The following is a 16,366-nucleotide window of genomic DNA, read 5'->3' as shown; positions in this document are numbered from 1 at the left end:
AAAGTTTCGTATAAAAATATTAATTATTATAGCCATAATAGGAACCAGCATGAGAGGCCTCCAAAAATTTCTTAGAAACGGGCGGACTTGTAATTTTTCACTGCAAGTTGTGAAATAAAGAATCATGCAATTTTCTTAAACTATAAGACAATAGCTTCAGTTGCACGTACGGATTTTTAAAAATAATTATTTATTATAAAATGGTTGAGTTTTGACGGAAAAATTAGAAAAAACTGTGACAAAATCAATACTTTTTTTAACACCACGTCGAAACTAAATATTCGATCGAAAATTCCTTAATATTCGTTGTTAGACTGTTCTAAGATAATGAAAACTGAAGATTCTGTCTTTTCATCTTTGCTATGTATTTCCTATTTATTAAATGAAATTTTAAAAACTGTCATTTTACTGGTCGTGGTATGTTTAGTGTCAATTAAATGACAAAATTTAACAGTTAAATTCATTTAATGTTAGGAGGATTCAGTATAGTGAAATCTGTTACTGGATAGTTCTACAAATCAGTATTTTACGACTTCATCGTTCCCATCATTTTCCTAGTGTCTTATAGACGACATTAATAATTTTAAGTGGTACTACTGTTTGATGGGTAAGATCTACAGAGAATTGTAGGTAAAAATACGATATTTTCTACAGTTTCTATTCTCATCTGACGTTTTAATTAAAATTGCAAGATCTTAATTCCTTTCTGAAGTTTATTTCTATAAAGTGACCCAAACTTAAGTGTAAGTATTACCAACGGTTCGAAGGCTTCATGCCACTTGTCTCATAAAGGATATCAAAACGGTTAGAAGTTATATTCTTTTTATAGCGGGCACGTCAGTGGAGGTTCCTGGCAAATCCGCGCTTTAAAAGTCGATTTACTCGAACTGGATCGATGGTTACACTAGAACTTATGGGAAATGGGGATTTCGATGGCAGTCGTCTAACATCTGAGAGGATACACTACAACAGCCAGGATGATTAACGATTCTACTTGGATTACATTATGAAAGATTGAAAGATGATCCAATGTTTTATCTTGATTACTGCATACGTTCATCTGACCCACAGACACACAAACATTACCGATCTGTTATACCAATTACCAAGCAAATCTGAAAACATTCTCTAGTTTCGTCGAATCTCGATGATTCTGAACCACTCTGCAGCGCTAAATGTTTTCGAAAGACAATCAGAGTTGTCTCATCAGAGACGAATTGCACGTAGATTACATTATGAAAGATTGAAAGATGTTCCAACGTTTCATCTTGATTACTCCATGCGTTCATCTGACCCAGGCAAACACAAATCCAATCTGTTATATCAATTACCAAACAAAGTCTCGATGATTCTAAATCGCTGAGCAGCTCCAAATGTTTTCGAAAGATGTTCGTTAGAGCCAAATTGCACGTAGGTTACATTATGAAAGATTGAAAGATGGTTTTATCTTGATTACTCACACACACAAATTCAATCTGTTGTACCAATTACCAAGCAAAGTCTCGATGATTCTGAACCGCTGAGCAGCTCGAAATGTTTTCGAAAGACGTTCGTCAAAGTTAAATTGCACGTCAGCGAGATTGGTCGACGACGCGCGCGTATATTTCTACCAGATGTTCGCCAAAAATAGTCCGTCGTCGTAAATCCAGCCTTTGAAATGTCCCTGGGGCGCATTCCAATCACATTATTGCGCCCTCGTCCGGCCGAATGCAACGATTATGTGCGATGCATGCACGTCGGGCATGCATATTCAGCGGTTGTCGTGATAGAGACGTTGGTTGGCCCATAAAACACATTTAGACCGCATTCCCTTCTTTTTTTCTACCAACGTTGCACGACGGTGTGAGGAAGAGACGATGCATTGCGAGGGGGGATGGCTCGGGGGACGGTGGCGTTGGAACGGGGTGGTAAGTTATTGCATAATAACAAGCCAGTCTAGGGGTTATTCTTGTTACTCATTTTTCGCGGCGCACGAGTATTACCATACTGTTTAATATAGAATAGGCCACCCATGGGTGAACGTGTGGCTAAAATCGTTGCCGGCGGTTAAGCCCTGTCGGTCGGCCCAGCCGATGTGTTCGCGAGTGCTGGAAAGACGCGGCTCGGAAGCAGGTTCCTGGAAAAACCGAGGCGAATGCAAGCTTGCGTACTTGCACATGCAAAGGCATGCAAAACAATAACCCACCCCCTCCCGCTCTAGTAGCTGCCACCTGCCGTGGCTGGCAGCGTTAAGATGGTGAATTTGTTCCTGTGTGTAGGGGCGCTGTTACCGTGAATTGCGGCCGGGTTCGTTGTGCACCAGGTTGTGTTCGGTTGTCGAGCTCCTAGAGGATGACGGAACAACGTATCAAGAATAATAGCAGTCTCGAGACGAGGGGAACGATTTCTTGAAGGCCTCTTGATCAACGTCGTTTTTTTAGAGTCTATTTTGTTCGATGGTTTAGTTTCCTCCAAGGCCTTGATGAGATTGTCTATCTTGTTTTCGTCAAAGTTGTAGTAACGATCGTGATACGTTCTGAGTTTGAACAGTAGGGTGGTCCTTATTTTTCGACTTTTGATTACTTTTTTACGCAACGTAACGTCAATAATGCTTTCCACCTGGATGTAAACAGTAAACACACACATCTTTAATTCGATCTTTTATTTGCAGTACATATTTATTTATTTTAATAATGGTAGTGTTGTAGGATGTATCCGGAATAGTTTGATTACCGGAACAAGTCTACCAGTATTGATACTTTAAAACCAAAACAAGGGCTTTGTGTGATGTAAACGAAACAAATACATATTCAACTTGTTAGTGGTTCCACAGTGATGATTGCTATAAAGAGAAAAAGAAAATAAAAATTGTATATAACATAACAATGCCACAATTTTTCTATTTCTGAAGTACGTAGAATGTTATAAATTGTTTTTCTACAGGGATGACATCGCTGTCTGCATAAATTCACTGCCTGACGAGTATTCCTTTTGCACTCATACGTCGACAATGTTTTAATTTTTTCGGAATTCGAAATACGATTCATTATTAGATAGATACTCTTACATAACTTGGACTGTACTACTGACTTTACAGAGATTTTAGTAATACTACGTCCGTAAAAGATTAAATCAAAGTTAAAAGTGTTTACATTCAGTTGGAAAGTATCATTGACTATGAGTTACGTTTACGTTTTATTAACGCGTAGGAAACTTATTTCGTTAATTACTGTGAATTTCTGAGCTAAAAGTCATCCAAAGGCCATTGTATGGCACGTCGCTAAATTCATTTTTTGAGTTTTTGTAAGGTAATTTTTGACCTAATATTATACATAATGAGGTAAGTGTATCAGCTTTGTTTTAGCTCGATTATTTCTTCAAATATAAATATACAGGGTGTCCGGCCACTCCTGGGAAAAATTTTAATGAGGGATTCTAGAAGTCAAAATAAGACGAAAATCAAGAATGCCAATTTGTTGATGGAGACTTTGTTAAAAAGTTATTAACGTTTAAAGTTCCGCCAGTTTTAAGTTTTTATAAGAATTTTGCATGCAAGTGAAACATGTGTATATAAAAAGTATTCCATATTAGGGCAACTGACCCTACTTCTTGGTATTCGATCCTGGTTGTCATTTAATATAATAAAGAAAAAGTATTGCTATAGATCGAAATCGATAAGCAGCTTACAGATGTTTAAACAAAAAGAGAACCAAAGAGATAGATTAATTTCGCCTGTGGTTGCGTCGTAAAGCCGCTTAAGTATTTTTATTTCCATACGCAAAGGAAAATATTGTCTCGTTCGTGTTTGAGTAAATCAGAGTAAATGAAATTCTTCTTGATCAATGGTGGATCAAATTCCGTGCGGAGGTGGATGAATCAAATACGCGACAGATACGCGAATTGGATTTAAAGTATGAATTACGTCGCTGTTTTTTGGGATTTTTAGTTTCAACGCTGTTAAACGAACGACGTTATAGTCGTAAACACTCGTGAAAATGGATTTAAAAAAATCGTGTGTTTGAGATTATTTCCATTTTAAAGAGACGTAATTTTGTAAGCGAATTTATCGATAATTTTTATCAACAATAATACGTAATTTCTTAATTTAATCTCCTCGCGATCCTCTCTATTTTATTCCAATTCATATCTGGCCGATTTATACGCGAAAATACGTATCGTGTTTGTAATTAATTTTCTGGTAATTGCGTCCTTGCGATTTCGAAAGCCCGCGCGAAAATAGCTGCGCTTTTTAATATCCGCTCTATACTGAAAAATATTAATTAAATGGAAAATAACAAATCGATAATTGGTATTTTACTGTTTCTTTTTAAACCTTCGTCAATGCCGAAACCGTCAAATTATCTCCGATTTGTCCGCGTAATTCGTGACATGCTAGATAGAAATTTTCACGAACATTTCTGACGTTTATGGAAAACATTTCGATACGTAGTTGTTCCGTTTAATAATCGGTTTCAAAAATATCGCAGCCACCAGATGCTAGAACGCATAAATTGTAAATTGGAATAAGGAGGTACCATCGTTTGCGATGCCGAAATGGCTTCATAACGTTACATTATGGTCAATATCGATTTGCGCACAGATGTTAATAAGTGAAACATGTCGACCGTCTTACATATCCACTGTAACAGGAAACGATATTACGAGAAATGCTTTTAAACGCATATTCGATAATTATGTACCACTGTGTTTGTACTCAGCTCATGCATACAATCGTTATTACGTTTGGAAAATAACAAATTCCTTGACAATCGATTTACATCGTTTTAAGTTAGCACGAAAATTTTCTTGAAAATTACTAACACAATTAACAACAACAATTCGTTTTGTTACTTTTATAGAATAAAAAATCCTAATAGATCTTACATCGTTGAGATTCGTATCAGAATGTTGATTCTTTATTCCGCGATTTACGAGTCTCCGTCTCGACAGCGAAATAGCTTACAGGTAATATGACACGTCTAATTAGGTTAACGATTTTCTAAAAAAGAAAATCGTTCACGCAATCGTGCGGAAAATGACTGAGATAACTTTCGTTGCACGAAGGCGAAACAACCCATAGCCCCATCAAATTTAAATAGCTGTTGAAGGCCACTTATGTTACTGTGAATCACGTCAGACACGACTCCCTTTTTCACGCCAGCTTGCCTTTCTGTCTGGAAGATAGAGGGCGGTGGGGATAGTTTAACCAGGTGGTGGGGATAGCTTCTCGGTGACCTCGAACGACCAATTGCTCCTGTTCGAGCTATAGAGAAAGTTGTCTTCTAATTTATCATGCTTTAGTAACGATTCCACTCTTGGTGAAGTTGAAATTTGAGCGAATCTCTAACAAAACCTTTACAAAAACTGTTAAGGACAACTTTAGAAGCCATTCTAGACTAAAAGACTCGGTTTGCTGTGATTTTAAATAACTTTAGGACGTTAAGCTCTAGAATCTTTCACGGCTACACTTAATGACTCGTCGAATAAAGTATCCGATAGAATACACAAGTTGTCAGACTTGATAAATCTTCGAGAGCGTCCATAGTCGATCATTCGGAGGACAGTATCTCCCGAATCCGATCGTTAGCTTGATTTATTCGCGCTGGAAAGTATCTATAAGTAGGTATCTATTTCCGCGAAGATAGTACGGGCTCAAGGCAGCCGCCCCGGGTACGAAGTTGCAGTCGCCAATCTACTAGGACTCGGTCGTAAGTCATGTTGATGGGACGGTTCAATAATTAACTTCGCGAGGAAATCGGTTATCTGGATGATATTATTCGGGCTCTTACTTTTCGGTAATAACCGGCAACCACCCTCCAATGACCGAAGGTACGCCATCTTACTTAGGGGGATTCAATTTAGATGTAAAATTTAGAGTGGTGGTCGCGCCAGATCCCGCCGCCGCCTCCGCGTCTCTCTTTTCCCTTTTAGACGACGAATTCCGCATTATTATAATAGACCGTCGGTAATGGCTTGAAAATAAAGACCACCGGGTAATGGAGAAATCGTGGGTGGCAAGAGGAGAGGCTCGCTGAAGGGTAGAGAACGGAACGGAACGTATAGGCGCCGTAAAGTTCTTATTCTTCTTCCCTTTACACCCTTTTATCCTCACGGTTTGCAAATCCTTAAGTGTTTCTTATTGTTTGAATTGTCCAGCGCGTTCTCAATCATGTTCGTTTCTCTTCCACGGTGTTTGTTCCGTCCCCAGGTGAGACGAAGTTACTTGACAACCACTTACGAGTAAGTAACGTCTTTTATTCCGTCTTTCTTCTTCGTTCGTCGTTCCCGTAATACCGAAAAATTCCTCGTCAGACAGTAAGAAGGGACAGATCCGCCGGAAAAGAACTTTAAACGTTGTAAATTATCGAAGTATCTATTTAACCTGGAGTTGATGCATCCTTTTACCCCGAGGGACTTCGTTTCGCGATGGCCTATTCAGTAAAGAAATATATTTAATTAAAATATTCAAAGGGTTGCCGCTTTAAAATGCACGTCCCACGTCACTGCGTTTAATTAGCGTTTCAACGTTGAATTAATCGAAGCTTCGAGTCGCTCCATAAGTTCATTTATTTCACTTTGGGCGTGCCTTTGAAAGAAATAAGCATCCAAACCGTTCGCGTTTAATCATACTAATTTCGCTTAATTTATATTATAATTTTCAAGGAAGGGGTTCCCCGAACATCCGAGTTTCCTAGATTTCTGCAAATTTCAATTTCCATTCGGTTATGGTCCGGAATGGTTTCGCCCGTGGGAACCGTCTATGACAGGACGCGATCTTAATCGATCCTTTTAACAAATTCTTACGACTTTCTGGTACAAAAATATCGAGCGTGCTTTTAGAACGAAATTTCAGACGGCGAAGGAAAAGTTTCCGTGGACTGTTGTCCGCGTGCCAGCTTCAGGTGCAAGCTGGTGAACTTTTTTTTCATTCGTACGCCCGTAATCCGTAACTGACAACTACGCAGCAGAGCTTTTTCCGCTTTTGTCGCGGCCACCCTGGCGGAATCTACGTCTCGTTGTTCAGCTTTTTTCTTCTCTCCGCGTACTTCATTGCTGTTGGTGTCGCCAACAAAATATTGCGATCGCCCAATGTAAATGAGAATGAGATCGACGATGACGCGATACATCATTTTGATTGAAAGCTTTATGGCGTAAGCTGGCAAACTATGAAACGATCGTTTTTGATTTCCTGATAAAACTGAGGACGCTGCTCGGTGGTAATAATTTCTCTCCTTACGTGTATTCCAAGTTTATAATTTATAAATTACGATTTACTTTTTCTTACTATAAATAAAAGAGGTAAGTGGAATCGAAACAGACCAGCTTAAATTTTGATTAATTTCATAAGTAATATATTTGAATGTTTATACACGCATTATTTAGTATTTATTTTTTATTAAAATCAAGGGAGGCTGTAATGAGAGACTATCCATCTATGTTTATTTTCTTTGGGAAACAATAGAGCACAGTGTGTTGACTGGAACGTACCTAATTAAAATAATTTGCCTAGATTTGATTCCAAACTACCTTCGCGTGCTTGATGTTCAACTTTAGTAATTACACGCAATTAGAAAATAACTGTTACTTCTGGAAACTTTCTGAACATAAAACTTTTCCACGTTCAATTTTATACCACCCCCCAAAACCTGTATTTCCAACGTGTAATTTTACCCCGCTCATCAAGCTTATGCATTCTAATTAATTAGTTTTATTGTAAGGTTTAGCGTTAAACGTACGTTCACATTAATTTTTGAAACGTTCCTTCTTTAGAATAAAATACGTTTCATCTATTTAACGACACAATTTGAAAGATTTGAACGTATAAATGGATCGAAACACTTTTGCTAAAGCATTGTAAATCATCGAACCCCATTTCTATAGAAGTTGTTCCAGATTTGCAATCCTAAAAATGTGTTTTCTATAACTCTTTGTTCGAAGATCGTTTCCTATCACAGAGAATTGCTCAAGAAGCGAAAAATATAGGAATCAGTGAGCTATAAATCTGAGGAGTACGGTGGATGTGACAGAATTTCATATGTGAGCTCGTTTAACTTATCCGCTTTTAAATTTGAAGAAGGACTCAGACTTTCTACCGTTCGTCGATTCTTGTTGTTTCTAAGTCGATTTAAAACAATTATGATAGGCAGTATGGATTCACCGGTAAATTTATCTCGTTAGAAAATGTAATAAAATAACTGCGTTCACGGACAACTAAAGAGTATTATCTTCTGCGAGCACAAACTTAGTTTCCCCATGGACTTTGATAGTTCCTGAACATTCGGGCATTATGCAGATCGGCGTAGATTATCATACATTATCTATTTCTTGTTATAAGTCACTATACAATCTAGGAATTGTTAAATAGAATGGCGTAGAAAGCACGTGAGGACAATTTCGAAGCTGTTTAACTTTACCAATTTTAAGTCTCCCAAAAGTGGGATGGCATTAATGGGTTGTTTTAAAAACATTTTTAGATTGTTCTCGAGTTCTTTCGCGTATAGTTTCACTTCAAGTAAATTTTGTTTCGAATTTGTTTAGAATTTCAGAAACACGATTGAATTAACTTCGTTTTTTAGATGTCCCCTAGGGTAGACTTTAGTTTTTCTGAATTTTGATCGTGTAATCCCTTCAATTTGTTCCATTTTGGGGAAAAATAATTTCTACAAAAAATCAAGTCAATTGGATAACAAAAGGGCGTGCCACAACGACTTTGTTTATGTAACAAAATTAAATTTCATTAAAGATGGGAAAATACCGATTTTTCCACGTTATTTGATTAATACCGAGCAATTTAGACTAAAATCTGTATAATTATAATTTATTGCAGCAGAAAAGAGTTATTTATCAAAACTTAAAAGAATTTGTTTAAATAATAAGTGGAATGTTTAATGTCGTATGATTTCGTATGAAAATAATATAATCTCAGAGAAAACATAAAAATAAAATTTGTCAATAATTTTGTTTATGTTTAATTTAGTTGTTGCCATGACTGATCCTCACTGACAATCGCTTATGTTATCTTAAATTTTGATTACCGAGTATAAAGTCAAAATTCGCTTGCATGTGGAGGAAAGAGGTACAAGACACTAGAAATGACTTTGAAAATATTCATATTCAATACAAATTTTGACTTAATGTTTTTTTGTTTATACATATAATAGTAAAACTGTTTATATTCTGTTACAATTTGTAAGATATCCTGTTTTCCTTGTTCGTCTTTCATAATACAGTCTGTATACTCTTTCATTAGTTTTTAAATAATGCGAATCGGTTAGTTATTGAAACAATCATCAAAGACCATTTACAATTTCTCGCCCACACGGGATATAAATTCGATGAAACACTTTACGCAACGTTTAAATAAACAGCTCGTTCCGGTACATTTGATTACATGTAAACCGTGAACAAATTGTGAACATTATAATTATCCTCTGTTTCCCATAACGCTGTGTTTTTACGTAAAAACTCTGTATTTATTTGAAACCGAGAAAAAAATTTAAACTTTTGGGTAGAAATAAAATTATCAATAGTAACATTTGTATAATGTTCTGCGTCTTTTGTATGGATAATTAATTTCTTTAAATTTTGCTGATATTCGTTTTCAAGAGCTTGAAACATTTTTTTCTTTAGTTTTGCAGAAATATTCGGGTCAAAGAAAGATAATGCTATATTCTCTGGTGACAAATACCATAATTGATTGCAGAATTTTTGAAGTATTGCATTATTTATTACTTCATCTATGTGTTTGTATCGATGTAAATTATTTAAAAATTCTAAATCTAATCATGGTGCTATTGTTGGTACGGTGGTACGAATTCAAGTTCAAATGTATAAATTTACCAAAAAAATACAAATATTTTGAATTCCTAGTTTTTCCTTATTACTCAAGAGAAATTCATTTCGAGAAATATATATTTTTAAGCAATATAGAGGCAACATATTAGTTCTATGAGCTCTTTATAGTCGTCTCTATAGATAAATGTTATAATTAAATAACACTTTTATTAAATATAACAATTTCTTCAACCGAAATATTAAAATAGAGCTACATTGGATTTGGAGTAAAATTACTGAAATTCCCAAACTTTAAATCAATCGTGGCACTCTTTCCCATTATCCTATTGACTTTCACTTTCCCAGGAATTATTTTTTCATCAAGTTGAACAAATCCAGAGGGTCTTACATAAAAATTTCGATAATCAAAAATAAGATCCACCCTAATGTCTCCATTCATTGTCCCGAAGAACAATGAACCGAACAAGCGCTGAATTCCGCAAGCTTTATTTGTTAATTAAAATAAATGTTGGTCGGAAATGTCGCGTAGGTTTCCCAATCCCGACGTAGGCCAAAGTTCATCGAATAGAGGTATCTGGATTTCAATATAATTCGGGTAGTCCGTGAAAAAGCAGTTTACTGCACCTGTCTCCTGACACGCTGCCTGTTTATTTTGCCGTTCGCTCTCTGACTTCTCTGCACCCTGGCTCTCTCTGCTCTCTCGACTCTCCGCCATCTAACTTTCTGCCCGCTGAGTTTCTGGCTCCCTCTGACTCTGCGTCCGAATTCGCACCCTCTTATAACTTCGCTCCGCTTTGATGTTGCCCGTTTGGTAGCGTACGCGGGACGGTCAGCCTCTCCTTGTTGAACCGTGGTTTGCCCCAAAGACTTCCGTGGTGCCGACTGAAAGAGGCCTCTACGCTGTCCAGTGGTCTCGCTTGGATCGTTCATGCAACCGAAAAATTAAAACTTCCTCGCGCCCGCGCCGCGTACATTCTTCCGGAAGTCTCCGTTTCCACCCTTTGGTCGCTGCACGGCTCGCGTTAAAACCAACGTTACCTACAAAATAATCAATTATTGAGTTGAATCATAAGTAATTGCCATTTTTTCGCACTAATTTTATTTTTTTATTAACTCTTTGAGGCACGCTGGAATTAAAAGTGTCCCATCATTTTGATGCACCGTAATGCATGCTGGGACATTTTTAGTCCCATCTCGAAATATTGCAATAGCTGCATGTGCATAGGTTTATATTTCGTCTTATTTACGTAAAGCAGTTGGTAATATCTTTAACAAATGTTACAAATGTATTCACTTGTGTTGGCAACATTCAACATACCAATACAGGTTCATCAATTGTTGCAAGCGGAAGGTTTATTGCGACAATCTTTTTTTGTTTTCTATATTGTTACATTATGTGATACCATTATTAATAAAAATATACCAATTTGGTTTAATTTAAAACGCAATAAAATTTCTATGCAACATGGGTCTATTTTATTATTTGAAATCCTGTGCCACAAAGAGTTAAAAGAATTACAGAACACCTTAGTCTAAAACGTATTCTCCATTATTAAATACAACCTTTTCCCATTTATTTGGTAGCTCATCAATTTCTACTACAAAAAAATCAACTTGTTTTGATGAGAAAAACGTTTGAATGAATTCCTGTACACGGTTGTTGCTATTGAATTTTTAAAGAATTTTGTACGGATCGAAATAAATGGTAGTGTGTGAGGACTAGGTCCGGTGAGTAAGGAGGACGAGGTAACACGGTCTATTCTAGTTTCAAAATTGTTTCCTGGGTGACTTTTGTCCTATTTGGTCTAGCGTTGTCATGCAAAAGTGTGACGCCTGTGGCGTCGTCTCCCACGTTTGCCACCAGAGGGGTTGCGCTCTCACAAGCGCTCGACCGACCCCACGGTTGCTATACAGGGTGTTCGGCCACCCCTAAGGAAAATTTTAATGGGAGATTTTAGAGGCCAAAATAAGACGAAAATCAAGAATATCAATTTAAATTAAAAAATTTTAAATCATTCTGAAAAAATTATTTTTGGTTGCAGAGGTCAATTACAATCATTTTTATGTGAATAGACATACCTGCGGATTCCTACGCACTTTCGAGAAAAAAATTCTTTTCCGAAAATATAATGTTGTAACACGAGATATTAATTTAATATAGAAATAAGAACAACGACGCGGCTTTCGCCGAAAAGCCGCTATACCGCGCCCTTAGTTTAGTTACGTTAAAAACGTCGGCGAAGCGTTCGTCAAGAAGCCAGGTCAACGCTAAAAATAGATGGGTCCTGGCCAATCAACAACGGCCAGGCCCGCGCTAGCGCAGGTCGCCCGGGTATAAAAGCGGGCCCTTCGGCCCATGTTAGTCAGTTGCCACAGAGGTTTTTGAAACTTTTCCCTCTAACTTTATTCATGAAATCTAAGTAGATAAAACTCTACACAACAAATTCCACAACTACACTAATCTAACATGCTAAATGCAGGTTATAGGGTGTAAAGCCCACGGTACTGCAAGCATACAGTGAGAAACTCCAAAACATGTTAGTCAGTCACTTCCCGACTACGCCAGAGATACCTCCACAGTGCCGGCTCCTACGCGGGTGTGCCAAGCTGTAGGAACCCTCTAAAGTAATCGTCGGGTAAACTCGCCAGGGGCCTTGACTCCCCACACCGTCGAAGCGGTCCTAAGAGGTACGGTAATGCGGCACCTACGCGGAGCGTCGCCACCTACCCTTAGCATCTCGCTCACGGTCAGTCTACCTTAGGAGCTCTCCGACTCCGGACATCGACGACTCCTTGTACGCCTGGGCATTGAACAATAAACAATCCGTCCTTCTCAGGACTCGACTCCAAAAAAAGCCGCTGCAGTCACTACAAACCCTCACCCTCGCACCCATCCTACCTTGGTACCACGAGACCCCGTCTCCTTCGGTACCACACTCCTTCATTCCCCGAACTACGGTCCGCCCCCCCCCTCCCCCCTTACAATGTGAGGTTAGAAATGTTGCCCTGAAATTTCATCCGTATGTTTAAAACACCATAACTTCCGAATGGATTGGAGGATTTTAAGGTTTCAAAAGGCAAATAACGCGTATTTTAGTGAAGAATATGTGAAGATTCTAAAAATATTGAAAAAGTTGTTCCTTAACACCGTAAAGTTACAAAAGCCCCCTAAAACTGCTCCAATTTTAAAACGGCCATAACTCCTGCAATAGTAAAGGTATCTTATTGAAATTTTGTTCTAAAGCAGAGCCCATGGGTACCTACAAAAAAGTATTAGACAACTTTTCTGTAGAATGTCAAACAAATTTATTAAAAATCAAAAACAAATTTTTAAGAAAAATCGATAGGTGCCTAAATTTTTCAGGGGGAAAAAAAATTTCAAATCATTTTGGAAAAATTATTTTCGATTGCAGGGGTCAATTACAATCATTTTTGGTCATGAGACATACCCTCGAAATCCTACCCACTTTCGAGAAAAAAATTCGAGGATGTGTGAAATTTTTCGAAAAAATTAAACAAGTTAAATTTGTGCTGGAAAAATTATTTTCGGTTGCGAGGGTCAATTACAATAATTTTTGGTGAATAAAACTACCTCCGAAATTCTACACACTTTCTAGAAAAAAATTCAGTACGGGCGGAACTTCAATCATTAATAACTTTTTAACGAAGCCTCCATCAACAAATTAGTATTCTTGATTTTTGTCTTATTTTGGCCTCTAGAATCTCCCATTAAAATTTTTCCCAGAGGTGGCCGAACACCCTGTACAGGGTGTCCACGCTAAAGTGTGACCCATCTTGGCTTGAGTGACAAGTCATTAAAGCGGTCCTATTGTTGTGCTGTTTGACTCCGCCTGTTGAATCCGATAGCACGGGTCTAGCTCGGAACGGCAGGCCCGAAAAGTAAGAAACATGGAAAGTATTGTTCATCACGGTCCAAGTTTTCCGCATCGAGGATGGAGTCGTTAATAATTTAGATGGTTAATACTTTCCATGTTTCTTACTTTTCGGGCCTGCCGTTCTGAGCTAGACCCTTGCTATCGGTTTCAACAGGCGGAGTCAAACAACGCAACAATAGGACTGCTTTTATGTCTTGTCATTCAAGCCGAGACGTCTCCGCTGAAAATCAGTAAACTTCTAAGCGTTATATCTTGAAAACTAATAAAAATCGGGTGAATAAATTGCAGCATAATGAATTCGTTTTGAAAAGCACTATTGCATGATCAAAAAAAAATATATAGTTCCATTTAAAAAACGAAACTTCACCATCATATCTTTTATATTAATAACATAAACAAAATTTTCGTTTACGCCAAAATAGAGATGCTATTTTATCCTGCAATTTACATGTAAACAATTTTTTCATATCATCAATAGTTATTGAAGTATCACGACTGTCACACTTTAGCGTGGACACCCTGTACTATACAGCGATTACTTGATGGCTAGGCACGCCGATTGGCCGTAGCTTAATAGCGACGCCTGCTCTCACACGCATTATCATTATTGGCCGAGTCGCTCACAACTACAATTCCATCGCGTGACAAAGGACGCGAACGAAACGTATAGGAACAGAGTAGGATAGGTCAAGACTGAGAGGTATTGGCGCAACCGTACGCTCAAAATACTAGCCATGAATAGAACAAAAGTGTATCTCTTGTGGTTATGGAGACCCTACTACTATGTAGCGTGGCGTCAGAGCGGGCCACTATGGTGGAAATAAGGCGGCGCGTAGACCTTCTCTCCTTGCCCGTGCCCCGTTTAGTTTGTTGGTGCCTAGCCAACAAGTCATCTCTGGATAGTCCATATGTATACACTCCTCGACCGACTTCCCAATATCCCAGTCTAAGGCAGGATCTGCTAGAAAGCCTTACTGATGAGTCCACTAGCAGGCCCGGACGAAACGCGCCCCCTCCTTTCCTTTTCTATCCTCCTACGAATCTTCTCAGAGTTCCTACCCGCAGAAGAGCAGCGCCACACGCCCTTACAGTTGATAAGTGCTGGTCGTTCCTTTTGCAATTTTTCTTGGACTCTGTTTAATTGTTCGTTGTACAAGGCTGCTGTAACTGTCTCATTACGGTTTAGTAACTTATAATAGATTATTCCTCTGAGTTACTGACTGCTATTTCTGAACTGATCAACCTTCTAAAATAAGGCAAGCACGACGGCGAAAACGGAACTATAGGTCATTTGGAATTCCCAAAACAGTTTATGATCCACTACCTGAACCAGCAATTACTTATGACTCAACCAATAATTTAGTAAATATCTGAAAATTGAATAAGAACGAAATATCTAACATGTTCGAAAGCTTCGGAAGGTCATCGATCGAACCTAACGGTCACCGCACCTTGCATTATTCCGTTATTGATAATCGTTAATCACTGATTACGATATGCGATAATAATGATTAATTTACAATTCACCCGACTTCGTTGTTTACCAAAATGGTCAGCGTTTCATTCGTACGCTGAACAGGGATCGTTTCTGTTTCAGCACCATTGTCGTAATTGCGGTAAAATCTTCTGCAGCAATTGCAGCGGCAACGTCATACTCCTGCCGAACGCGTCGAGGCCCGTACGCGCTTGCGACGAGTGTTACGTGCTCGAATTCGGCCGAATCTAACGCCTGGTCGCGCCTCGATCAGCCAGATAGCGTGAAACGTGTTCGTCCTGGATGGAAAGTTCGCCGAAATGACGAGAAGAAAAGCAGAAGAAAAGATCTGACTGTCCCTCGTTTTCTTTCTTACAACTAGACGCCCGCGACGTATTCTCGAACGATCGTTCCCTCGGACGGACTTTATTCGACGCCGTTCATTTTCAATTCGACTCACGGCGGTCGTCTGCAAAAAGGGATCGACGCGGACGTTGCATCGTTTCGCGTCGAATTCCTTTCATCGCAATATCATCGCGACGTTTTGTACGATTTACTTGACGTTCCGCGTAAAACACGGTTTGCCCGATTTCTATCCGTGAAAGGCGTCCTTTGCGAAGAAGGAATCTTCGCGATTCGATGGATCGATCCAATGTTGAAAGCAATCCACTTTGTCCGTTCCCGAGCACAATCTTTATGATTTGTTTTTTCCTCCATCGCGAATTTCGCGAGCATGATCTGAACCGATCGAGGGACACGACGTTGTTAAGTTTCGTAGATTTAGATTATTTTCGCCGTTTGTTTACTTCGGCAATTTTTAACGAGAAATTTTTACCGAGTCGCGTACGCACGGATCGGACGTGTATTTATTATTGATGTGGATCGGAGTCGCGAAACCTCGAAACTGCGGTTACGCTTATGCGCTGTAGCTCTTTGAAACGCGTGCCTGTACAATGGTATTTTTAAGAGATTCTGTAGCGTTGAAAAGATTTTATGCGAATAAAAGGCTGGTCTTATATATCTTAGTTTTCTCTAATTATTTATCCTCTCTTTTAATTCCGTATTCTGTAAATTCGAGGGATAAGAACGAAGAGATTTTAGAGGGGTTTATATTATAAAAGATTATCATAAGTCGGCGAAAGTTACATTTAATCCTATATGATTTTTCTCTATCTGGGGGAATATCACTGATAAGAATCGTCAACCTTGTAGAAATTTTCCA

General features: G+C 38.4%; 1 protein-coding gene across 2 annotated transcripts in view; it reads left to right on the top strand.

Moving 5' to 3' along the window:
- Positions 1-15,990, top strand: part of LOC122401125 (protein RUFY3-like) — a 38,241-nt gene extending 22,251 nt beyond the window's left edge. For both annotated transcript variants that reach the window (XM_043403074.1, XM_043403075.1), the window contains exon 12: positions 15,268-15,990. In XM_043403074.1, coding sequence (XP_043259009.1) covers positions 15,268-15,396 — 129 coding nt within the window. In that variant the 3' untranslated portion in view covers positions 15,397-15,990. The remainder of the gene's footprint in view (positions 1-15,267) is intronic.
- The last annotated feature ends 376 nt before the right edge of the window (positions 15,991-16,366 follow it).

This window comes from Colletes gigas, unplaced genomic scaffold, assembly GCF_013123115.1.
Source record: "Colletes gigas isolate AHSC1104 unplaced genomic scaffold, ASM1312311v1 Colletes_gigas_Sc00022, whole genome shotgun sequence".
NCBI classification, from domain to species: Eukaryota; Metazoa; Arthropoda; class Insecta; order Hymenoptera; family Colletidae; genus Colletes; species Colletes gigas.
Note: the sequence above shows the minus strand (reverse complement) of the source record. Positions and strands in the feature narration are given on the sequence as shown.